This window comes from Lactuca serriola, chromosome 9 (genome assembly GCF_051521515.1).
Source record: "Lactuca serriola cultivar US96UC23 chromosome 9, Lser_US96UC23_V15, whole genome shotgun sequence".
Taxonomy (NCBI): domain Eukaryota; kingdom Viridiplantae; phylum Streptophyta; class Magnoliopsida; order Asterales; family Asteraceae; genus Lactuca; species Lactuca serriola.
The window spans coordinates 216,308,926-216,335,023 of NC_136416.1; the positions used below are offsets into that span (position 1 = coordinate 216,308,926).

General features: G+C 33.8%; 2 protein-coding genes and 1 pseudogene across 5 annotated transcripts; 2 read left to right on the forward strand and 1 right to left on the reverse strand.

The window, feature by feature from the left end:
• Positions 1-324: 324 nt before the first annotated feature.
• On the forward strand, positions 325-2,477 carry LOC145075212 (pentatricopeptide repeat-containing protein At3g62890 pseudogene; annotated as a pseudogene).
• A 13,714-nt stretch (positions 2,478-16,191) lies between these two features.
• Positions 16,192-21,009, forward strand: LOC145073759 (zinc ion binding / DNA binding protein). Its single transcript, XM_079020256.1, has 10 exons — positions 16,192-16,603; positions 16,902-16,972; positions 17,060-17,250; positions 17,349-18,252; positions 18,720-18,823; positions 18,958-19,017; positions 19,325-19,375; positions 19,581-19,651; positions 19,967-20,169; positions 20,457-21,009. The coding sequence occupies exons 1-10, from the start codon at positions 16,503-16,505 to the stop codon at positions 20,816-20,818; spliced, it is 2,118 nt and encodes a 705-aa protein (XP_078876382.1). The 5' UTR covers positions 16,192-16,502; the 3' UTR covers positions 20,819-21,009.
• A 1,964-nt stretch (positions 21,010-22,973) lies between these two features.
• Positions 22,974-25,645, reverse strand: LOC145075218 (Cytochrome c oxidase biogenesis protein Cmc1-like protein). 4 transcript variants are annotated; one of them, XM_079021519.1, is made up of 5 exons: positions 25,543-25,645; positions 25,295-25,410; positions 23,766-23,840; positions 23,358-23,462; positions 22,974-23,164 (listed from the first exon to the last, which is right to left on the reverse strand). In XM_079021519.1, the coding sequence occupies exons 3-5, from the start codon at positions 23,808-23,810 to the stop codon at positions 23,063-23,065; spliced, it is 252 nt and encodes an 83-aa protein (XP_078877645.1). In that variant the 5' UTR covers positions 23,811-23,840; positions 25,295-25,410; positions 25,543-25,645; the 3' UTR covers positions 22,974-23,062. The 4 variants fall into 4 exon arrangements, with proteins under 4 accessions (XP_078877645.1, XP_078877648.1, XP_078877646.1 ...); XM_079021522.1 differs by lacking the exon at positions 25,295-25,410 and having other exon boundaries at positions 25,543-25,590; XM_079021520.1 differs by lacking the exon at positions 25,543-25,645 and having other exon boundaries at positions 25,295-25,518.
• Positions 25,646-26,098: the final 453 nt, after the last annotated feature.

Below are 26,098 nucleotides of genomic sequence, written 5' to 3' on the forward strand. Positions count from 1 at the left end.
ATATTATTACTTGTTGGCTTTCAGTTACTTTATTTTAGTTCATTAAAAGAGCCTTATTTATTAAATGTGACGTTTATTTATTTATTTATAGAGGAGTTTGGTGAGTCGGCAAGTTGGTTGGTGGCTATAGATAAAAATTTGTTTTCTAATTTTATTTAATACATTAGCTGTCTATAAACGAAAAAAAGATGTCAATAGTTTAATAGTTCTGATTGATTAAAATTTGATTGAGTATCAAACATAGTCTTAATCTACTGAAAGTCAACGTCTGACTACATCAAACATAGCCTTTAATCTAATCGATATAACCGAGACATATGAACAACCCATAACCCAATATAATAAGAGAAATAAAAAAATGTCTGCACTACTTCTTCTAGGGAGAAATCTGTTTCAAGTTTCTGTTCTTTAATGTCCACTGGCATACTAAAATCGCCGATTTCCCTCTTCAAACAATTTCCAACGCCTATAACTTCTACTTTCCAATATTTATCACTCCCAACTAACCCTTCCCTCCACCAAATTAAACAACTCCATGCCCGCCTCATCGCCGCCGGGTATGACGGCGACAGCCATTTCACAGGCCAACTCCTTGCCGCTTTAGCTCAGTCGCAATCAACCCCATTTCAGTATTCTCTTTCGATTCTCAATTCAACTCAAAACCCGTCTCTTTTTGCTATCAATAACCTAATCCGATGCTTCGCCAAGAGCGAATCCCCTCACCAAGCTCTCTCCCTCTACTCCTTCATGTGTAAAAATGCGCATTTTCAGCCTAACAACTATACCTTTCCCTTTTTATTTCAAGCTTGTAGTAAGTTTATGGGAATTATCGAAGGGACTCAGATCCAAGCTCATGTCATAAAGCTTGGGTTTTTTGTTAACGTGTATATTAGAAACGCACTGAGTCATTTGTATTTTACTTCTCATGAGACTAAACACGCTAAAGATTTGTTTGATGAGAGCCCAGCCTGTCGAGATCTTGTTACATGGAATGTAATGATAGCAGGGTATGCAAAGGCTGGACAGATAGACAATGTAGAGAAGATGTTCGATGAAATGCCTGAGAGAGACGTTATATCATGGAGTTCATTGATAACAGGTTACGTGCAGAATGGATACCTAGAACAAGCATTAGACTCTTTCAAAAGAATGATGGATCTTCAATTGTCACCTAACGAATCCATTCTAGTGATGGTTCTTTCAGCATGCGCTCAATTGGGATTGATTGAAAAAGGTAGAATGATTCATTCAACTATAGATTCATTAAATTTCCCAATGACAATTCACATTCAGACTGGCCTCATTGACATGTATGCTAAATGTGGGTACATCGATAAAGCTAGAAACTTGTTCAACAAAATGCCAATAAAAGATGTTTCATCATGGAATGTCATGATATGTGGATTAGCCATACATGGACTAGCCATGGAAGCCATTGATCTTTTTGAAAAGTTTTTAACCAATGGACTTACACCTGTCAATGTGACCTTCATAGGAGTATTAAGTGCATGTAGTAAAGCAGGATTAGTCGACAAAGGTCGCCATTATTTCAAACTAATGATGGAAAAGTACAACATTGACCCTGAAATGGAGCATTACGGGTGCATGGTTGATCTTGTAAGTCGTAAAGGTTTTGTACTTGAAGCCATTGAATTAGTTGAAAAGATGTCAATCCCACCAGACCCTGTTTTGTGGGTAACAATTCTTGGAGCTTGTAGAACACATGGATTAATAAAACTTGGTGAAGAAACTGGTAAAAAGTTAATCCAATTAGACCCAAATCACTATGGAAATTACGTACAGTTATCTGGAATTTATGCAAAGTCGTATAAATGGGAAGAAGTTGTAAGAACACGAGGTATGATAAATGGTCGAAATAGTAAAAAGATTCCTGGATGGAGTTTGATAGAAGCACAAGGGAAAATCCATCAATTTGTTGCGGGAGATAGAGAACATGATATGAGTATGGAGATTTACAAAATGCTTGATAGGATAAACACTAGGGTTTTAGAGGCTGGTTATTTGCCTAATGTTGTACAAGTTTTGCATGATTTGGAAGAGGAAGAAAAGATCAATGTGATAAAAGAGCATAGTGAGAGGTTAGCAATTGCATTTGGTTTGTTGGTAATTGGGAGTGGAAAATGCATTCGGATAGTGAAGAATTTAAGGGTTTGTGGAGATTGTCATGAGATAACGAAAGTTATATCCAAAGTGTTTGAGAGGGAGATTGTGGTGAGGGATGGAAGTAGGTTTCATCATTTTAAGGGAGGTGAATGTTCTTGCCAAGATTATTGGTAGAGAGATCCTTACAACAATTTTTAGGGGACTGATTGTTGTTGACTAACTTATAATTGTATGTGTCAACTTTATTTTAGAGTGCTTCATATCAAATGATCACAAGTAACCCACCTTGAGAGTGGTTCAGTGTTTTAACATTTCTCTACTCTAATAAATAAATATTTTTGTCATATGTTAAATACTCATTCATTTTGTCATATCTCATTTTATAATTATTTTAAATTAATTTTTTTTTTCTACGTGTCATTTTATGGATTTTTTTCTATTTTATTAAATTTCATATAATACTTAAATGTAATAATAAATTAATATCAATTTCATTAATACAATTTTATTCTAATTTCAAAATTTCTAAATTGAAGCCCAATTATTTCTTTTGTTTATTTGTTTAAATTTAAATGATAAATGAGCACTTCAATTTCTATAATTCAATATATTTCTTATTTTTCTTACAAATTCAAAGTTTCTAAATATTTAGACCTTAATATTTTTTTTTAATAAACTTATATACAGATTTCACAACTGGTTAAAACATGAAGCACTTTAAATATTTCGAGTGTGTTAGGTTTTGAACCCTCAACATTCCACAAGAAATGTTGGCACCTAAACCGTTAAGCTCACAATGTGGATTGTGGTAACAACAATAAAACACGGTTATTATTTAGTAAAATTGTTTTAATAATTCTGTATTTCGGTTACTTAATGTGTCAAACAAATTGAGTTGAATCAACAAATAAAAAATACAAAATTTCATAAACTCTAACCAAAAAAAAAAAAAATACAAAGCTCTAAAATAATCAACGTTACCTTCACTGCTCAGTGCTCACTATGGTATAAACTAGAGAATCAATGTTACCACTTACCACCAACCACCTATACAACAATCTCCACCAAGACTTTTGAGCCCACCAATGGACCTCATCAAGCATATGTTCCCCCATAAACAAGACAGTTTATTTATTTATTTCATTTTTATTTCTTTGAATTTGGATTTTGGCTGGTAGCAAATACTATATTTCTCTCTCCCACTTTTAATAAATATGAGTTATGATGATGTAAAATGTTTCGTGAATTCAGTGGTGATTCCATTATTTTTCTTTTGTTGGGGGTATTTTTGCATATTTTTAAAAACATAAAGGGCAAATTTAAAATACTTTGAAATATTCATATTCATACGTAATTTTTTTTCCCATTGGGGGCATCTGCCCCCACTCTCAAAGCCTTAGATCCACCAATGCGTGAGTTTATAGGGTTGATTTTCGACAACCTCATCCATATTACCCCAAACCAAAATCTCAAGCAGTATCATGTGACAAATAAAGTGGTATTTACATTGGAAACTAACTGGTCAGCAAGAATTTCACTAGGGGTGTTATTCGTTCGATTTATTCACTCCGGTTCAACCAGTTTTGACTTCTTAAACATTAACCAAAACGAAACAAATAAAGTTCGGTTTATTTGGTTTTGCGGTTTAGTTGGTTAGGTTTTGGTTAAATCTGAATAACAAAAGTTAGGATGTAAAGTGTATATTTTATAACAAACATGGATAAAAGTGTAAAACCTAGCATTTTTATATTATTTGGTTATTAGACGGTTTTTGTAAAATTTAATTTCACGAGTGATGACAAGTTTTAATAAGTTTAAATGCTGTATATTGATGTAGTGTAAGTTATAACTAAGATGCAAGACAAAATATATAAAGTGAATGAGTGAGTAATATGTTTGATTTACTCTCATGTTAGACCTATGAGAATAAAGGTCTAGAAAAGGATACAAGAAGTTTAACAACATTAGCATGATCCAAATACAGGTGTAATAATCCTCTATTCGTATTTATTGTTACGTTTTCTTTTTACAAAACCAACCAACCAATAAAAATGTCCAATAATGTATTGGATAGAAAGCTATTAATTGGAATATGAAAACATATTTTGGGATATGAATATTGAAAGTTAGAAAGTTATATATATATATATATATATATATATATATATATATATATATATATATATATATAATGTTAGTCCGTTTATTCGGCTTAACGGAATGGTTGAAATAGCGAAAATCAAACCAAATAAGATTTCAGATATTCGGTTTAACCGAAAACCAAACCAAAAACCGAATAATCCGAACCAATTGAACCAGACATAGTTAGGTTTTGTCTAGTTATTCGGTTTCATTTATTTTCAATACCCTTAGATTCTACACCTGGGGAGTGAGACTACAACTGAATGAAACCCTAACATTGCCATTACTTGACTTGAACATAAGTGCATCATTTGTTCAAATCCAAAATACCATCGTGGTGTCTTTTAGTTGAGATTGATAGGTTTTTTTAGTTTTTTATAGCTTGTATGATTGTGGATAAAATGAAAAATAATATAATGAGTATATGTAGGTGAAGTGGAAAAAGAATGATTGTGGATAAAATGAAAAAGAATATAATGAGTATATGTAGGTGAAGTGGAAAAAGAAGATAATGAGTATAAAATTGACAAAATTACAAAAATGGTCCTTATTGTTAGCAAAATTTATTTGGTTTTGGTCCAAAAAGGTTTGTTGGTGCATTAATGGTCCATTTTTGAATATGGTGTGTGGTTCTGATCTCTATAATTGGTATCTTTTATGGTTTTGATCCAAACCCAACCTTAAATGACAAAAATACCCTTAAATAATTTCGTTTTAATATTTTAATTAGTTTTTATTATTTTCAATAAAAAAATAGAAAAAAAAATATCCCCTAGCCTACCCCACCCCACCCCTAACCCCTCTCTCTCTCTCTCTCTCCTATTATATTAATGATATTTCTTTTTCTCATTTGAAGGGGAGAACTACATTGTTTTTCTCATTTGAAGGGGAGAATTCAATTGAAGTCCAAGAAAAGAAGAGATCTAGAAGAATACTACATTATTTGGATTATTTATGTGTTTTTACCATGATTAGGGGCTAAACCCCTTATACTTTTGTTAGTGATGATAAACCCTTTGAACTATGTGTTGATTTCAATTTTATGATTAACTATTGTTGGTTTTTCTAGTGTTGATAAATCAAAACCTTACATGTTTTAGTTCTAGTCTTTTATTGCCTTGTATAAGTTTTGTGTAGTAGATGATAATTCTTTATGCATGAACTTGATTAACTTTTGGTTTATGATCATTAAATTGCTAGAGCTAGGGTTGAACAAATCTTAGATTGGGTAATTAAAGCAAATAACTTTAACAGTTTTAGAGAGCATAATTTATCCATAATTTGTGATTGGTTGCTTGACTTGATCATAGGAAAGTAACTATTAGATTTATCTTGCATAGCCAAATTCATATTTATATCAATTTCGTGTTTACTTGTGTCTGATCATAACATTGTAAGTCATAAATTGATAACAACTACGAATTTGATCATAATAACTAGTTACTTAATAATTTGGTAACCAACAATAGTAATTTAATAAGAAATCAACCATAGGGAAAATGGGGGATTCATATCTAATGAAAGTACTATTTAATATTTAATTTGAATTGTTTTATTTGCTTAGTTTAATAGTGATAATTGGTAGTTGTTTGATTTAAGCCCTTCTGATCTTGAAAAATCAATACCCCCCCCCCCCCCCCAATTTAATGTAATATCCCAAAAATAATGACCCAAAAATTTCATTTTTGAATTAAGTAAAAACAGTATTCCAAAACATTGTTCATACAACCCAATAAAATAGGTACGTCAACATCATAAAAATCAGAGTATGTCCCATAAACAGAATCCATATGGTGTGTGTGATGTAGTCAACCCGAGCTCTTCCCCTTGGAACCGGAAGTACCTGAAACATAAACTAAAAACAGTAAGCACAAAGTTTAGTAAGTTCCCCAATATACCGCATACCATACATATCATATAACGGGCCCCGCCCAATGAGATATGGGTCTCACCTACACTCGCATAACGGGGCCCGCCCACACTCACATAACGGGCTCCGCCCAATAAACATACATATAGAAGCATATACAAGTATCACACAGAAAACAAGTATATCAACATCACCAATCAAGGTTTGGATTTGCTGCCTTAGACCCACTAAACTGAGTTAGGAAACTCACCTCGAATGTTGAGTCTCACTTAAATAAATCCCTAGCTGTTGTACTAACGACTCCTCGAGCTAACAGTTCACAATACCACCCAATTAACACTTGGGTTCCATTCTATATTCAATAATCCATTCTTGGGGTAATATGACCATTTTAGCCCTGACCTAATATGATCCAAGACCAAGGCCCAAAACCACTTGTTCCTCCAACGCCCATTTATGGCCCAATTTTCCAAATTGGGCCCAAACCCTTAATATGGGCCTTACCCCTAGACCCAATAAACATCCTTAGTCCAAAGGCTCGATTTCAGATGGCCCACTAAGGCCCAAAACAACAATGTCCAAAGAAGTAGCCCAACCGAGGCCCAAAAGACGCAAAGCCCAATCACTGAGTACGCATGGCTTACTCAACTATACGCTAAGCGTACACGCTACATGGATTGTACATTGTGCGTACGAGCTTGTACGCCCAGCGTACTCACTCATTAATCCATTTCTCTAATAAGCTCTTAAATACTTAAGTCTAAGGGTTCCAATCATAGATGTGAGTCATATGCAACATCTTAAACCAAAAATTCATAAACTTGGTGGCTTTGCATGCCCCAAATGAACCCAAACCCGAAATACAACATTCTACTTCCATAAAATGAACTCAAACTCAAGCATCGATGGTTATAAGCTTCAAAGATGGAAACTTTATGACTTTATGACCAAAAGAACACCAAGAGTAGCAACTCTATGCTTCAGATATGACAATAATCCACAAGATCTCATCTATGGGACCAATAAGGGTCCAAAAACTCAAACAAAGGAGATCTAAGCTATAAAACAACAAGTTCTGAGCTTTATACCTCAAATAAGTGTCAAAAGATGATGGTAACCCGGATCTTTAAGATTAAGCTCCAACAACTCTTCTTCACCAACTTCTTATCCTTCCTTCCAAGGCACCAAACTACCAAAAATACACTCCACAAGGTCAAGAACACACCAAGATGTTATAGGGTTCAATATTAGGAGTTTTGGACAATAGAGGTTGATAAGGAGGGTAACACTTGGGACTTAATGAAATTATATAAGGCTTGAACCCTAGAAATTAGGGTTTTGAGTCTGACCATGTACGTTGCGCATACGTGCATACCTCCGCGTTCCATATGATCCATCTACGCGTAGCGTACACCAGGCTTACGCCCAATGTATGGCCTCGGCTAAGCCCACTCATAAAGGCCCAATCCACTAAGCCCAACACAACTTACATGATTTAGACAATTAAATAAATAGTTAAATTAAATAATAACTTAGAATATTGTCAACCAATAAAAAGATCCAATTTTGGACATCCGTGCACCACCAAAACTTTTTGGTCTAAAACTACAAAATTACCATAGGGACCAACTTTGTAATTTTGTCAAAACAAAAATTAGAGTAAGGACATGTCATTTGCAATTAAAGTAAAAGCTACGATTAGACATGCCTTAACAACCATTAATTCAAATGACTCTGCAACAACGTAAGTATAGTGATTTATGGGCAAAATATTCCATAAAAAGGTTAAATAATTAAACATTGGACTAAAATATTGTCAATGTTTTACGATTCAACCCCATGTGATCCGGTGTAACACCTAGTTCTAGGTAAACACTTTTTTGAATCTTTGATCGAAATCTTTAGATTTTAACCCTAGTCACGATGTGAGCACTTATGTGTCACGACATGACCACGTTGGAAGAAACATACATATCTTTAGGAGTCACGACGCGGCCACTTATGGGTCACGACATGAGATCTGTTGTGAGCCAAACCCTAGTTTTTGGGATATTTCCCATATTTAAAGGAAGTGAGGGCTAGGGTTATCCCACCCTCAGCCTCCATCACCTCCTAACACCCCCCCTGAAACCCCAATCCTCTATAGTTGATTTTGAGCTCCATTTGGGTGTTTTCTAGCAAATAAGAAGAAGAGATAGATATTTGTGCATCAACTCAGCATTCAAGCTTCACCGTCATCCATTTTCACACCTTTTAGACCCTTATGAGTTTCCAAGTAGAATGCTTTATGATTTTGTAAGCTTAGATCTAGGTTTTTATGCACCATATTTCATGTATAGGATTGATATAGTGACGGGGGTCCATAAAGTTGTCAACTTTATGGATCACCGACGTCCCTTTGATGAGATAAGTGTTGGATCTAAAGTATGGTTAGGTTTTGGGACCCTTGCATAAGATCCTAACCCATTCTTTTCTTGTTTTTCCCTAGCTTGTGTGTGGGACATGCATGCCCAAAAATCTACAATTTTTATGGTGTTCTAAGATAGAGAAAGACTTATGGAAGGTCTGAATTTAAGGGCTTAATGGATTAAGAGCTTATACCTTATTTCTTTCCAGAGTGTCGTCACGACGTAACAACTTGGGTGTCACGATGTAACAATGGAAGAAGTATAACTATTATATTTTATTAGGTCACGACATGACCAATAGATGATCACGACGTGACGACTGACTGAGTGACCTTGGAATGTTGACTTTTACCATTAACCATTGATTATTGACTTTAACTGTTGACAAAGTTTTAATTTAGGTCAAATGGAGTAATTTGAGTAATTGATTGAGGCTTGGTCCATGTTTGTTGTATAGGTGGCATGTAGATCCGGTATTTGGAGCAGTGATCAGTTCAACTATCTTCTGGACTTTGAGGTGAGTTTTCCTCACTGTACTCGTGGGTTAAAGGCACCAATGTCAGCCCACTAGGTTATGCTATGTATCTTGGTATATAGGATGTTGTTATGTTGTAGTGACCTATTACATTGGTAGATATGTTTGATTACTTGTAATTGCTGAGTATTGTTTATCTGTTGCATATGACGACATATTGGTGGTTAGGTTGAGGCGGGAGGCCAACAAAACCTGGATGGTTGGGTTGAAGTGGTATTGCTTCATGCGGTAGACCAACAAACCTAGGATGGTTGGGTTGAGGCGATATAACAACAAACCCTGGATGGTTGGGTTGAGGCGGTATGCCAACAAACCCTGGATGGTTGGATTGAGGTCATGGGTTAACAGACCATATATGCATGTATGGTAATTATTATTGTATTATTATGTGGAGTATTATGGGGAACTCGCTAAGCTTTGGCTTACAGTTATGGATTTAAATGTTTCAGGCGGGGGTGGAAAAGGTTTGAACGTTTACATCACCCTACAGATTTTCATGATTTGAGAGATGTTTTGATACTCTGATTTTTTATGATATTTTGGGAAACCAATGGTTGATTGTTACATGGTTTTATGAAAATGAATTCGAAAAAAAAAATCACTATGGTTTTTGGGATGTTACAAGTTGGTATCAGAGCCCTGGTTTGAGAGAATTAGATGAACACTCGTGTGGTTCCAGACTCAAATTGAGGATCTGCAAAATATTTTCAAATTTTAACTCTAAAATGATAAACAGAGAGGATGCAATGTGTACAATCAGCCAGAGCCAAGGAAAGTATTCCCCAAAATACGCATACTTGTTCTTTGAATTGAGGATATGATAGAATTGCATGCTAGTTGCAGGATAGGGATCTTCAGAAATTGCATGATATAATTGCTTGATTTATGATGCTTGATATCTGTCACAACTAGCAATCTTAGCTAGGGAATTCTATTCTCATGAAAACATCATATATTGTAAGGCTTATACTTTAAGTGAATATCATACCCTATGTTCAATCAACGTCGTCCATTTGAATCCAAACTCTTGAATGAATGTCAAAACCTAATACAATACATCTCATATGTTCATCTATGAGTTGAAAACCCTAGACATCCTGGCTCAAGTTCACTATGGACTAGGATTCTCTTATTGGGCCTAATGGACCAATAAACCTTCAACTTGAACTATTTTGGGCCTAAAAACCCTAATTGGGTTCTAAATGGACCCACACTCATAAAGCCCAAACTTTTGGGCCATATGGGCCTAAAATAGTTCATTTTACCCTTAATGGACCTAAAATTGACTAGTTATCTCTAACGGGCCTTATTGGGCCATAAATGAATTAATTAGCCTTAATGGACCACAAACCCATTCCTTTGTACCATCTTGGGCCGTGAACCACCTTAAGAGCCTAATGGGCCAAAGAATAATTATTGGGCCTTATAGTTTCGGATCAAGGCTACAAATGGGCCAAATTAATCTATTATCCCTTTTTCCAAACCCAATTTCGGCCCATATGAAAAAAAGGAAAGAAACTAGGGGGTAAATGAGAGTAAGCCACCTCATTTTTGTTTAGTGGTTATCCAAGCCTATTGCACATCAAATAACAAAGCATGAACTCATGTTTCCATGCATTCTTTCTTTCCCCTTTTCCTTTTTCTCCTTGGGCGAGAATCACAAACACACACACACACACACTTCATTTGAAATCCTTTCCAACACTCTCAAGAAAACTACTCTCTTTTCCTCTCAAAATTTTCGAGAATTAGAAGCTTTTCAAAGAGGTTCTTCCATAAGAATCATTATCTTTGAACCATCTAAGTTCAATATCTACTCAAGAAAGTTGCTAGGATTAAAAATCTTCTTCCACTTCTTCATCAAAACCGATCCATCACCCCAAGGTGAGTTCATACCCCATATTTTCAGTTTTTACTTGGTTTTTGGGGGAGAATACAAGTCTTATGTGTAGATCTATGTGTTTATGCATGATTATGTGTGTTTTCTTGAACCATTTGGTGAATTTGTGTTGTTTACTTCATAAAACTAAAAATATGCTAAGAACATTAAGTTTGTCCTTTGGATATTCATAAAAACCTTGAGAAAAATATGTGTTATCACATATAATAAATGTAAACTAGTAGATCTGGTATTTATACACTTTAAATAGCAAAAATGAGTGTTGTGTTCTAAGATCTATAAATTAAACTCATAAAACAACCCTTGACAGAAAAGTTTTGGTCCAATCTCGGAATGTTTTGACCCCCTTAATGATAATATTTTTCAAAATTGTTTTACATGCAAAAAGTTCAGGTTTATAACTTTAAAATGACTACTCTCAAGTTTTCATACGATTTTTCTACAATTTTTGGCGAATTTTACAAAACTGCCTATCAGATTTGAAATAATTTCGGACCAGCCCGTGAAGGTGAGCAATTTAACACTTGTTAGAAGCCATTAAAAATTATGAGAAATTTTTTGAACAAAGTAGACAAAATTTCCAAAATTCTAGAATTTACGGATCCAAATTTTGACTTACTATGATTTTTCTACAAATTTTCCAAAACATAGGTCGGAAAAGCCCAAAACCAGAAAAATGTGTATTTCCACAAAAATCAAGCCAAAAATGACATTTTTGACAAAAATGGGTTTAAAATGTTATTTTTATCACAAACTAGTCATCAACACAAGTTTTGAACAAAATGGAGACTAAAGTGTTATTCTTACGAAAATGGGGCTTTAATTGTAAATTTTTGGCTTATTGGGCCAAGAACGTCACTTTTACAAAAAGTGGGCTTTTATGCTATTTTAGTGAATACTTGAACTAAAACCAATGATAAACTAACAAACGGATTAATTTGATCATTTTCTAGGTTATTGGGCCTTAGTGACCCGTTTTTATTTGTGATAGGTTCTGTATACTATTTACATGTTTATTGGGCCTCATTGACCCATTAACATGTGCGACGAACCTTGGATACTATTTGTGTGCTGTTTGGGCCTGTAAATACCTTACATGTGAAATGGACCTTAGTTGTCCTTTCATATATATATATATATATATATATATATATATATATATATATATATATATTTCGGGCCCATGTTATATAATTTCATTCCAATTTGGGCATTTAAATGATTTACATGTTTAGCGATGCCTTAGTGGTTCACTTACATGGTTCATTGGGCCTGGAATGAGATTATACCTTTCTTCGCGTAAATTCGATTAAGGATCCAGTGAGTTTTGTCGGTTAGCACCTATTAAGTGTACGATCGTAGCCTGTAGTTATAACCAGTCTCTTGGAGGGAGAGGGGGGATTTGTGTATAGATCTATACGTTGATGACACCCCACACCTGAGTTGTTCGCTACAGTTAGACTAACCCAGTCTAGGGTGACGAAAATCTTATAATCAAAAATCAAAACCGGCGTCCAACAACGCCAAGACAGGCGAAATTTTCATTATTTAGTATGGTTATGACGACTCACTTAGAGGAATTAACGTTATGAAGTTTACAGAAGACCATTCTCTTTTCTCTTGGATTACTCGGAAACATTCTCGTACTGATACTCAACCTTGGGGGTTGGTATGACAGCTTTCTCTTTTACAGACAACATCGGGTTGTCTGGGAACATTCTCTTTACATGCTCTTTGCATTCTTTCTACATTCTCTTTACCCTTTTATTCAAATAAACAATAACATACATGCATTAATACAAGATCTGACACAAAAACACTAAACAGTTTGCAGAAAATATAGGATTTTCTGGTGGTTTTCAAAGTTATACAAATCATTTTCACAAACATGCTTATGAACTCACCAACATTTTTATGTTGACCGTTTTTCAAGATAACTTGTATTCTCAGGAAACCGTTGAAGCAGGATGAACGAAACAAACTAATGGATATTGTATTATATTTTGTTTCATCATACTCTTACTATTTTGGCATGTAATATTCAAATACAATACTCGATGTAAACAATGAATGTTGTTATATTACATGTGTGATGATGATAATGTTATGTTTTCAATTATATTCACTGTAATGATATTTCAAGATGAAGTCATGCATAAGCCCCCGGATGTATCCGCCGTCTCGTTCGGGGGTGTGACAATAGCTTAGGAGAATTTCTTGATATGCTATATAGAACTGACATTATTATTGAGGTTGTTTAGTGTATGCATCATAGTTGTACATAAATAGGATTTTATAACTTGAGAATGTTTGACTTAGCCTTATTTTTTGTTCCTTGTCTGGTTGTGGACTTAGGGTAGAGTCAAGTATTCGTTTGTCTATCGAATCCAATATTATGTATGATTAGCATACATGAGAGGTTGTAGGGCTAGTGGAAGTTTCATGAATGAACATGGTTCATAGTAGGTCAACTTGAGGAATGATTAGCTACTCTTGAGAAAGTAAGTATAGGATGTATGCGTATCCTAGTTTATTGGGTTTATGGTTGGGTGGTTCGTGAAGATCCTTCTTGGAAATTATAGGTAGGTGTGGAAGGTAGTATGAGCCCGTATTACTGGAAGCATAGGAACTGTACGACCATCAAGGAAGTCATGAAACCTGAGGGTTTAGTTATCCCGTAATGATGTAATAGTATGAATTGTGACTTTTCTTATGTATTTTGGTTTGTTTTTCAGTATGTCGATCACTAGAGGTTCTAGATCAGGAGTTGGCGACCCAAAGAGGCTAGGATTGACTGATGATGAGATTCATGAGATGATCACCAATCAGGTGACCATGGCTGTTAGGGAGGCGATATTGGAGATGTTTCATTATGTCAAGACCGCGATAACTGTGTTTTTTGATTAGATATATGTTGTTGTCACGGAGGTTGCTGCTACTGCAGCCATTGCAGTTGTTGCTGCTGCAAGACTCCAGGGGAGAGGGTTGGTTCAGTATCGGGACTTCATGTTATGAAACGATTCGAAACAGGGTGTTACATGTATGGTATGGGAGCTCTACCTTTCAATCATGCTTTCCTTCCTTGTATTGAAAATAAACTATCAAACGGTGTCATGCTGAGGAACGTATTTCAATTAATGGCTTCACTTGGAATTGGAATGCAGAACCACATGATGCCGAACCTCTTCATGAGCTGCTACAACTGTACACAAGTATTGGGAACTTGGAGAATATCCCCAAATCAAAATTCGGATTCCATTTTAATTTGAACCCTGATGGTAGCTTCTCTATCAAGCATTTCCAAGGCTTAATAGACTCAAAACTAATTCATTATAGGGATAAAGGAATATACTGGTCAAAAATGGTACCACTCAATGTTTGTTGTTGGGTATGGCGAAGAATTTCGGTGGTTTCCACTCTAAAGGCTAGGATTAAGATTAACAATTTGATTTGTCATTATGCGGAAATAATCAGGAAACAGTCGATCACCTACTCGTACAATGTGAATTCACCAAATTAGCCTGATAATCAATTTTCAAATGGATCAGGTTGACGGACATGCAGTTTAATAACGTGACGAAATTGTCGGACCACATTGCTTCATGGGGGAATTGCCCAAGGAAAAAGCAAAAACTCAACTCTATCTTCTTCTGCTTCCTTTGGAACATATGGCTAGCTCGTAATGAGACAATCTTCAAGAACATAAAGAACTCGGCTGCAAAAGTTGCTGACAAAGTAATTACCCTCTCATACTTATGGTGCAAACACATAAGTGTTAAGGGGTTGCGGTTCCTGGGCGGATTGGAGCTACGCTCCTATCCCAGTTTTATAATCTTTAAAATGAGAAAATTACAAAGATAGCAAATTTCCTTAATTTCTTTGTATAAAATAGCTAAAAAAAACCCAACACTACAAAAATAACCATCAAAATCGCAGATGGATTAAGGTCATATGTGATTTCCTCATTTGATATCCGAATGTACAAGTTGGTAAAGCACATACGTGCATTATGAGTTGTATGTTCACAAATGTTTTTTTTTTTTATAATTTTTTTCCTATAAATACACCTGACTAAAATTGCACATGAACTTAGTCAATCTGCGATTTCCTCTGAAGTTCATCTGCGACTTTGAGGTTTTTCGTTTTTTAACGAAAATACAAGTGTTTAAAGCACGGATAAAAAGATAAAGAGAAAATTACCCCATTTGAACTATTATGTATCCGTGCTTTATACACTCGTACTTTCATTAAAAAAACGAAAAACCCCAAAATCACAGATGAACTAAGTTCATCTGCGATTTTAGTCAGGTTTGAGGGTATTTATACCGGAAAATATAAAAAACTAAAAAAAAGGATCTGCAAACGTATAACTCATAATGCATGCTCATGCTTTACCGACTTGTACATTCGCAGATCAAATGGCGAAATTGTAGATGAACTTAATCCATCTGTGATTTTGATGGTTGCTTTTGTAATGTTGGATTTTTTTGACTATTTTCTATAAAGCAATTAAGAAAATTGGCTATTTTTTTAATTTTCTTCTTTAAAATTTAGTTTTGTATTTACTCATGTATTACTACTCTCTTTGTTTACTATCCTTAGCTCCTTGCAAAGTGTTTCTTTGCCTCTTTATATTTAATCTATTTTCTTTATAAAAAAAACTATAAATATCAAAAAAAGAAAATCTCAAATAAATTATACTTTCAATAGTCATATGACTATATAATAATCAAATTAAGAAAACGTGAAAGAAATTACACTTTCAAGACAATTTTGGGAAAAAAAAATGGGCATCATTTTCTATGTTATCACCCAATCCCTATACCACTGTCCCAACAACCCCACATTTATTGTCATTTTACTATATAAAGTAGATGCCCTAAAGTAAAAAATAAGTCCTGTTAAAACTATACTTTTTTCTCTTGCAAACAAATTCAATTTATTTAAAAATATACAAAAATCCTGGTTGATCAAATTTCAGTATTTCTATTTTATTAAAAGTATATATAGAATATCGTTAACATTGATTTCAGATTATAAGCTTTTTTTTACCAACAAAAGTTCGATTTAAAATTCTTATAAATTAATTAAATTATATACTTAATGTCATTTATTGGAAAACAAAACAAATATTCCCTTCAAGATATATACAAATAAGCCTTGAAATTTCGCGTACTTTTGTCAATAAATCGCACGAATTAAAACCATATAAATATCTTTCCTAAAACCCACTCACCAAAACCCTGAAAAATCTCTCTCTCTCTTGCTTTTCAGCAAAACTTTTGAGCTATGATCATCCGTTACTTTGACTAGTATTTTGTTTGATCATCACCGAATAACCCCAAATCACTCGATTTTCAGCTGGATTCACGTGCATTTTCTCCAAAACGTTTGTTATGGTAATCGTCTTTCACAAGTGATTGCATTCGAGTTGCGATTTTAGGGATAAAGAGAAGGGTTTTACAGAGCACTAGAGCAGGGTTTCTTCGAAAAAGATATCGGAACACACATTGCGTTGCAGACATGAAAAAGAAAGCGAATAAAGCTTACAAAAAGGAAGATTATTCGGAAGAATGGTGCTTCGTCTGCAAAGATGGTGGCGATTTAATTATTTGTGACCACAAGTGAGTTTCCGAATTCTATTTCAAGTGGGTTTCACACATTTGGTCCAAGAAAGTTAAATGATTTGACAGGTTTTCGTTTACAAGAAGTTGACCCTTGTTTGGATGTATATTTTCTAAACTCAAGGGTATATCGGTCTTTTAGGTTTGATAAACAGTTGAATGCTTGAAGTCCCCAAATCAATTCTTCTAGACGATGTTGATCTGTCATCAATTTCTCCATCATAATATAATTTTAGGGATTTAGTCACCTCTTTTCTGAATGAAATTCAATAAAGGAAGTTACTTTCACTTGTTTCAGGGACTGTTTGAAGTCGTATCATCCCGAATGCGCACAATCATCTGCAAATTCCAAACGTCGATTTATATGTGGTAAGCCACTCGCATTAACTTCAATTATGCATAGATTTATAAAATAATCATATCATGCTAAAATATATGTTCGGATTCTATTTTCAGATCTGCATAAATGTGATATTTGTGATAGAACTTCCGATCTAGTCCATTGTTATTGTTGTCCAAAAGGTGTATGCAGACGTTGTATCAAATCTGCTGATTTTGTTCATGTGAAAGGGAAGAAAGGATTCTGCAATCATTGCTTGAAGCTTGCACTACTTGTAGAAGAAAAGAAGGATGTTGACTCTGATGGGGTATGAATATGATCACAAGTTTAAACCTTTTCATACAAAATTTTTAAAAACCTTTCTAAATTCTTTCTTTAAATCGATGTTTGTGGTGTGTTTTTCAGGAAACTATCGACTTCAATAATCGTAACACTTATGAGACTTTGTATAAGGAATATTGGGAGATTATTAATAATACCGAAAAGTTAACTCTTGATGTTCTAATAGCTGCAAAAGGGCAGTTAAAATCCGGAAAGAATTATGATTCAGATAAGTATGATGATCATAGTGATGACAACCAATGTTCGGATTATGAAGAAAAAGGTGATGACATGGAATTACATGAATCAGCTAAAAAAACAAAAAGATCAAAGCCCGAATCATCATCCAAAACAAAAGGGAAGTCAAAAGCGAAAGAGAAAGAGAAAATGAAACCAAACAAGGAAGAATTCATGGGATGGGGATCAACACGTTTAATCCAGTTTCTTGAAAACATAGGGAAAGATACAACGAATGCTTTATCACAAAGGGAGCTTGAAAAGATTGTAAAGGGATATGGTAAGGAGAAAGACCTTATTCAGAAAAACAAGATAATTGAATGTGATGTATGGTTACGTTCTATTTTCAAGAGGAAAACAATCAAACTCAACCGAATTTATGATTCTTTGGAAACCCATTTGGCGGAAAATCAAGTGTCATCAGACGACGACGATGATGATGAATTAGGGTTTGATGATGATGATATGGATTGTAAGGAAGAGGAAGTGGTGGCAAGTAAAAGGAAGAAAAAGAACAATGGAGATAAGTTAATAGAGAAGGAAGAGCCAGTGGTTGATATTACATGTTTTCGTTTTGCATCTATTGTTCCTGAAAACATTAGGCTTGTGTATTTGAGAAGAAGTTTAGTGCAGAAACTTGAAAAAGAACCTGAGAGCTTTGAAAGTAAGGTAATAGGTAGTTTTGTGAGAGTTAAAGAAGATGCGAATGGTTTCTTTCTAAGGAATGCTTATCGTCTTATGCAAGTAACCGGTAGGTTTGTCCTTTTAAATACATGATATCACATATTTGTATGTATCATGCGCCCTATGCATACTTGTATGTGTGCCATTAGGCGCCATTTGTATGACTGTATGCGGCCAAGCGCCTGAAACATATGTATGCGGTCATGCATATTTGTATGTGTGTCGATCAGGCGCCTAACGCATACTTCTAGTATGTAATTAGGTGTGATAAATATTTATCACACTTGATATCTACCGGTTGATAGATATATCAACCGGTAGATCAGGCGCCTGGTGCATACATATGTGTATGTATTAAGCACCTGGTGCATCCATACTTGTATAGTTGTATGCATTGGATGCCTGATATGCAACGTATATAACATGCACATTGTGCCTGATGACAAATGCATCATATTGTGTTGTGAGTTTATTTATTGATTTTTACTTGCGTATTTATTTACAAGATTTATGTTTGCTTTAATGTATATGCAGGCGTAAAAAAATGTTTGGTTGGTGAAAGTGAGCAGACTTTTATGCTGCAATCTTTAGAAACGGATATATGCATTAATTTGCTGTCAGATGATGAGTTCACTGAGGTAAGGGAGTAGATAATTTCTCTATGTACATGATCATTTTAATATGTTATTTCTGAAAGCCATTAATAATCAACTAACAAATATAAATTGCAATCCAACTAAAATTCAACGGTTTTGGACTTTACTAATTTCAGGAGGAATGTCAAGATTTGAAAAACAAAGTGAAATCCGGCTTACTGAAAAAGCTTGAAGTGGTAAGCTTACGCATTAACTCAATCGAGTGTTGTTTTATTGTTTATCTTATTTATTTCATTACCTATTATTAATCTTTCGTAGGTCATTTACTCATGATTGAAAAAAAAAATCTTTTAAATGTTATAATAAATAAGTATATGAAGTATGAGAGAGGGTAGTAAATGCGCTTCTAATTTACTATTGTTGCCAATAAAATAGCTAAAAGAAGTAAGGATATATATAATTAAATACTTTCGTACATGCTAAATATTATTGAGACCTACTTTCAGGAGATAAAAAATTTAACCAAATTTACTTATATGACAGGTTGAAGTTGAAGAGAAGGCTAGGAGTCTTCACAAGGACATTGTAACACATGTAAGTCTTGAAACACGCATTTTTATTTTACAATTCGCTACATAACTACTTGATAATATAAAATATAATGCACCATATATTATTTCTTGTTTAATAAATGGTGCTTAATTAGGCAATACAAAGATTTCAAACATGGATTCTCCTTATTGTTTTTAGTTTATTAATGCATAATATCAACATCTAATGATGATTGCTATAATCATAGTGGATTCCCCGAGAGCTGGCTTTATTGAAACACCGTATTGATCAAGCAAATGAAAAAGGATGGAGAAAAGAATATCCTTTTTTAGTAGTCAATAATTAATTTCTGTATATGTTCCCATTTGAATGATATATTTAAGGGCTAAATGCAAGAAATAGCAACGTGTTTCCATTTATATCTATATTTTTATAACCTCTTACTTTCATTTTTTTAATCTTGTTAGGAAATTATACTTTCAAAAATATTTGCATTTTGATGACAATGCTATAATTGAAAATGAAAGTGTGATGTTATAAATTATAATAAACATATCAATGAAAGTAGATTGTTATTTAACCCTATGTGACTATTCTACACTATTTGGTCCTTAACCTATGTGAGTATTTTACGCTGCATGAGTATTTGGAAAGAAGGCAATTCCTACAAACTCCAGAAAATCAGACAAAATTACTTGAAAAGATCCCCACTGTGATTCCAGATATTGAAGAAGCTGAACCTCTTGAAGATGATAAGAAAGATAACAAAGACTCACCAAAATCTATTCTAATACATTCATCATCTGGAAAATTTAAAGACATTGGCATTACTTCAGGTATGATAAATATTTTCTTCTCAAGTAATTTACATTTTTGGTCCCTTCACTATAGTTGTTTTTTCAATTTTGCTCCTTATTTAAAAATGACTACTTTTGGTCAATGAGTATAGCTTCTTTTTTCAATTTTTGCCCCAAATAGTCATATTAACCTGGAACACCTTACAAAAATGTTATGAAAACCTCAAATAAACTTTTTGGGACCAACCAGAATTGCAGGTTTTGCTGTAAGAATAATCTTTTCTTTTTTGTTTTCAAAAAATTGATTTACAATTTAAATTTTGCAGAAGATAGTAAACAAGAAATGCCAGCATCTGAAAAATACGCAATGGCAATAAAACTCCAAAAGTTTTTTGAAAACAAGCCAAAAAAACCATTTATTGTCAAAAAACCTACTCAATTGTTTGACTCAAGTGATGAAAAGTCAACCGTTGATATACGCAAGGAGGATCTTGAAGACATTAAAAGCTCACAATGGTATGTTATGAGCCCATGTGGCGATAAGGTGGGGCCCGTCTCGTTGTCAGTGCTTAAAAACTGGAGTCAAACCCGAGTTGCATTGGAGTCAAAGATTTACAACTCAAGTCAAACTGAAGAACAGGCGAAACCGTTGACCGATGTGCTTCATCTTGCTTTTGATGGAAAATAATGTTTTTAAGGATTCTTTTGAAACTTGTTATTTGGGTATTTTAGTAGTCTAATTCGTATATGCAGTTTATAAGTAAGTCTATTAGTGGTTTACTATTGAAGGCCTCAAAGGACCAGAGGTTTTGGGACATGGGTGTTTATAAGGGTTTGACTGGTTTTTTAATATGTTTAAACTAATGCTGTTTATGTTAACTGAGTGTGCTTTTAAGTATAGCCTTTTGGTCTTTGGGTTCTTTCCATTATACTAAAATGGGATATGCTAAGAAAGAAAATATATAACGTATAAAAAACATTTTCAACATGTCAAAAGATCATTTTATCGTATGCATCACTAGCTTAGGAGCTATTTCTTTTTTGCAATAAGAATAAAATGGTCGTTTAGGAGTTATTTGTTTTTTGTCTGCAAATTTGTGTGATTACTTTTGTCTGCGCAGCGCAGACATAAGTCCTTGTAGAGTGTTTTTTTTGAAGTGCGCAGACTTAAAAACATCTGCACAGGCCTTCTTGGCGCAGCCATAATGTTTTAAAAACCGGTTTTTTAGTTGAACCGGTATGGTTTCCGGTTTAACCGGTTCAACCGCCAAGTGAACCGGTTTTTATATTTTTCATGTTTTTTCCTATTTTTCTACACATACATATATATAAATCATTAATTTGATGTTTAACCGTTCAAACATTAAAAATACATATAAAAATAAGTTGTAGATAAATCCAAATACATTAAAATAACACATAACCATAAGTTTTAGTGTTTTACATCAATCCATATACATCAAAAAGAAAATAAAGTTTAATACCGAAACTAAATATGGTTTTGGATGAATAAAAACATATCAAAAAACTTTATAACATCTACCAAATATTTTTATTTTGAGAACTAAATAGATAGAAAAAAAATCACCAACGTTTATTATGTAAATATTTATTTTTCATGTTTTTTATTAACCGATTTATTTAGACCGGTTCAACCGGGTTTTTCTAAAAACCGACCGGTTCAATCTGGTTTAGAAATCAATGTAAAACCGGTGATAGTTAAACCGCTCCCTTCCCGATTCCCGGTTCAACCGGTTCGACTGACCGATTCAAACCGGTTTTTAAAACATTGCAAAGACATTGACTGTTGTCTAGTCTTCACAACTTATTATGTTCCCTCCAAATCTTTTTATATTTTCAATTCTCTAGTCTATACAAATTTAATACGATACACTTATTTCAAAGAACCAAACATGTCTTTTTTCCCTTTTAATTTTATGTGAATAAGTTCATTTAAAGTAATATTTTATAACCGTCGTTGATTTAATAATCTTATTTAATATAAAAACATCATAAATATGCATCATCGTAATTATAGTCATAACAATGTAATTTGTTTTTTAAATTATTATAACAATATGTGGAAAATTTACCAAGTAATATAGAGATGTTATATTTTTATTTATGTTTTTATTAATATATTTAAAATAAATTTTTTTATTTTTAATTTTATACTGTTTATTTTAATTGAATAGAAAATCATGATGAAAGATATAAAAATCAAAACATATCTCTCTACAAATGTGTTCATCAAAATTAGTTGTTTGTATATGATTGTTTTAAAAAATAGTTTGAGAACTTTTGAAATGTATAAAATTGACTAAAACAACATTTGTATAGATATTAAAATTAAAATATAATAATGAAAAGACAAATTGACTAAATTATAATTTTAAAATTTCTATATATTCTACAATTATTTTAATTTGTTTAGAGGCTGGTTTGGTATTATTTTTATGTATAGTGATATAGAAATATTGGTTCCTCATACTGATTTTATTTTATATAAAAGAAACAATCTTTTAGTGTTGAAAAACTATTTTAAGTTTGTAAAATCAGTTTATTTAAATTTTAAGTTTATCGTTAAAATAACAGAGTTTTTATTACAGATTGCAAATGTTTGATTCACTTGTTCTGTTGCAGAGGATTGCAGATATGATTTGCAGACTACATACGTTTTGGCTTCGAAAACACAAACAACACCTTAGTCTCCTTAAAACGGTTGGTTTATTTATTTTATTTAGAAAAGAAACATATACCTTATGCTGTTATTACATTCTCACAAAATCCATAGAAACAAGCTACAAATTCTAGTTATATATGATTTGCAACATCTCAAAAAATATATGAAAATCAATTTTGTTATTTAATGAATTGTATTTGTATCATTCCATGCTCCACTTTTGAAAAATTTATCTAGGGTTTTATCTAATTACATGATGTTCTCAGTTCCAGCAGCTTCTTTCCTATAAGCTTGTAGCCTCTCTTTCAGTTTCTTACTCTCTTCAAAATTTGCCTTCCTCTTCACAGCTTTCTGTCACCATGAAAACAAAAGAAATGAGAAACAAATACACAGCTTACACCAGATTACGACATGTCCTCATTTTAACAAAGTTTTGAGTCTGTTTTAACTGATTTTCCCATGTTTGTAAGGTTGTTGATTTCAAGTATTAAAAAAAGGAAAAAGAAAAAAATAAGATAACACCGAGTTATCAAAGAAAGCTTACTTCCTGTCTGAAACACTTGTCGAGCTTTATCTTGAGATCTGTGCACTCACCAAAGAATTTTGCATAAGGGTGGTCCAGGTGGCACTTCTGAAACTGTTCAATTATCTACACAAGACCAATGCCATTTAACATTTAACATAATCAATAAATGTATGAACAATAAATATGAGCAAAATGACTTAATAGGTTAAGCCAAAAAACTTGGCCCCACCTCTCAACTCCTCTGAGACATTATATTGAATATTGTGAACTTTGTCTTTCGGAATATAAAGATAATGTCTCAATATTCATAAATCACTCGATTGTCTTAACTTTGAGTAAGAGCTATGGAATTTAAATTCAGATCTAATGTGTAAAAGCATTGTTATGATTATATGATTGTGTAACATAGAAGAACAGAAAACTTACTTCAGCACACATTGGGTGCCTATGTAACGTCAAAGGAGGGTGCATTTTGTGTCTTCCAAACAAATATTCTGAAAACTGCACAAAATAAAACATTTCATGAATTTAATTTCATATTATCATAAAATATATAAGTTTCGATCAATTTTTATTTTCTAATAACCTACCATTAAAATTGATAAGTTCATATAGGATGTTTAGCCACTTTAATTACCACAGCAGATCAACAAAAAAAAGTTTAGCAACTCGAATTATGTTCTGATTGTTCTCAGTAGCATAATAGCTCAAATGATGAAACAACTATAGATACAGCATCAAACTTTCAGAAAATCGACATACACACAGTGTGATTGAAATATTAAAAAAAAAACAAAAATTATCAGACAAACAAAGTACTCAATCATCAACAAAATACTCAATCAGTCTTCATACAAAAGAAAGCTACATATACTTCTGAAATCACATATTTTATGCTCATATATAGAGCCAGAAAAAATTGAATCAAAATCCATTTGATTCAAAATCAAATTCTTTTTCTACCAAATGAACTCATACGTCTAACAACACCTAAACCCTTGGTTGTTCATCATTGCCGTTTTATTCCTAATATTACCAGCATATGAAATAAATAAATAAAAAAAACCTAGATCAAATATGACGAAAAGTACAAGAACCCAGATGGGGATTGAAGCAAAAAAGGTAAATTAAGTACCTTTATAACGTGGAAAATAAACCCTAATTTCTTGGAAGAAGTAAAGTGCGATTTGGTATAACGGTTGTTCTTTGAGAAGGAAACAAGAGCAGATCCTGAAAATGAAAGCTATCTATCGTGGTGGTGTTCAACTCTAAAGAGAAAGGAAGACTATGGTGGAGGCGTCGAGGTTCAAGGAAGAAAATCGCCGGCGCTTGCGGTTGTTAATGGGAGGAGATCAACGGAGGCAAGGAGGAGGACGGCGGTGGGAGACGTCGAGGTTGAAGGCAGCGACGGTAGTGGACTGGAGAAGCAAGGAGAAGAAAAAAAATGGGAGCTTGTAATGGTTGTGATGCGAGAATGCGATGGAAGGGTATTTGGGTAAAAGGGCAATGTTATCAAAATTTCCATTCAGAGTCGTTCAGACTTACCCTCGTATCTTGACCAGATGATCCCCACTCCATTAAGAGGTGCGAAAAAATGGTGAACCAAAGGCTCCTAATCAGACCGATTCAGAACCTTCTCTTAATCCAGTAATCCATCAAACAGATTAAAATTTCCAGATACCTATGTGAAGATCTTAGAGAGGGTGTGGAGAGGAACCTAATCTACCGCAGAAACCTAATAATTTAATCTTGTTTGAACTTAGAGTAAATATATCCTTTGAATTAAATCCTCCAAGCTCCATATAGCAAAGCATTAAAAAATTCAACTGATTGGAAGCATATATAAAAACAGAGAGGGAGATGAGATCTTGCCTCAAATGGGATCCGGAAGAAGCAGAAGGATTTACCAAAAAAAAAAAAAAAACTTGCAAACTGAATCGGCCGCAGTGATTTACCTGGAGTGAGGGACCAGTAGGCTGACGAGGCAGAGGTGCCGATCAGCAGGGCAGACGACGGACGGCGGAGTCTAAATCAGATTGAGTATTTTCTCAAAGAAGTAAAGCGCTCCTGCCTAAAATAACAGAAATGTAGAACTTAAGTAAAACCCGTCATCAGGTTCATCACAATTCAACTCATAGAACCCTAATTTTATAGAGAACAACCAAATAGATGAAGAAACAGTATACAGGGGAAGAAAAGGAACCTTAACGGACCAACAATGAAAGATGAAGCTGATTAGACTGTTGAGCGAAATAATCAAACGAGCATACGTATCCTACTCGAGTGCCATTTAGACCTGGTCTATGCCATGTTTGGAAAACCGGATCGGACCGGCCGCTTCCACCGGTTCAACCGGTCCCGGATCCGGTTCATAAAGGTCAAAAAACCGGTATTTGTTTGAACCGGTAAAAACCGGTCCGGTTGAAACGGTAAAATCGGTCAAAATTGGAAATTTTAAAAAATATTTATTTTTTTTCATTTTTTGTATTTTTTTATATAATTAAATATAATTATGACATCATCCGGTTTTTTCGGTTTTTTAAACCGGTCCAACTGGTTGGACCACTTGAACCATCGAACCAGTAAAACGACCGGTTCGGTCTCCGGTCCGGTTTTCAAAACCTTGGATGTATGTGTACATGGACTTAGAGATGCACAACTAAACAAGATTCACTTTTTGGATCCTATACAATCCTAAACCGGATTCTGTCGAAACCGGTTTTGACCGAAACGGATCTGATTTAATCCGGTGACCGGAT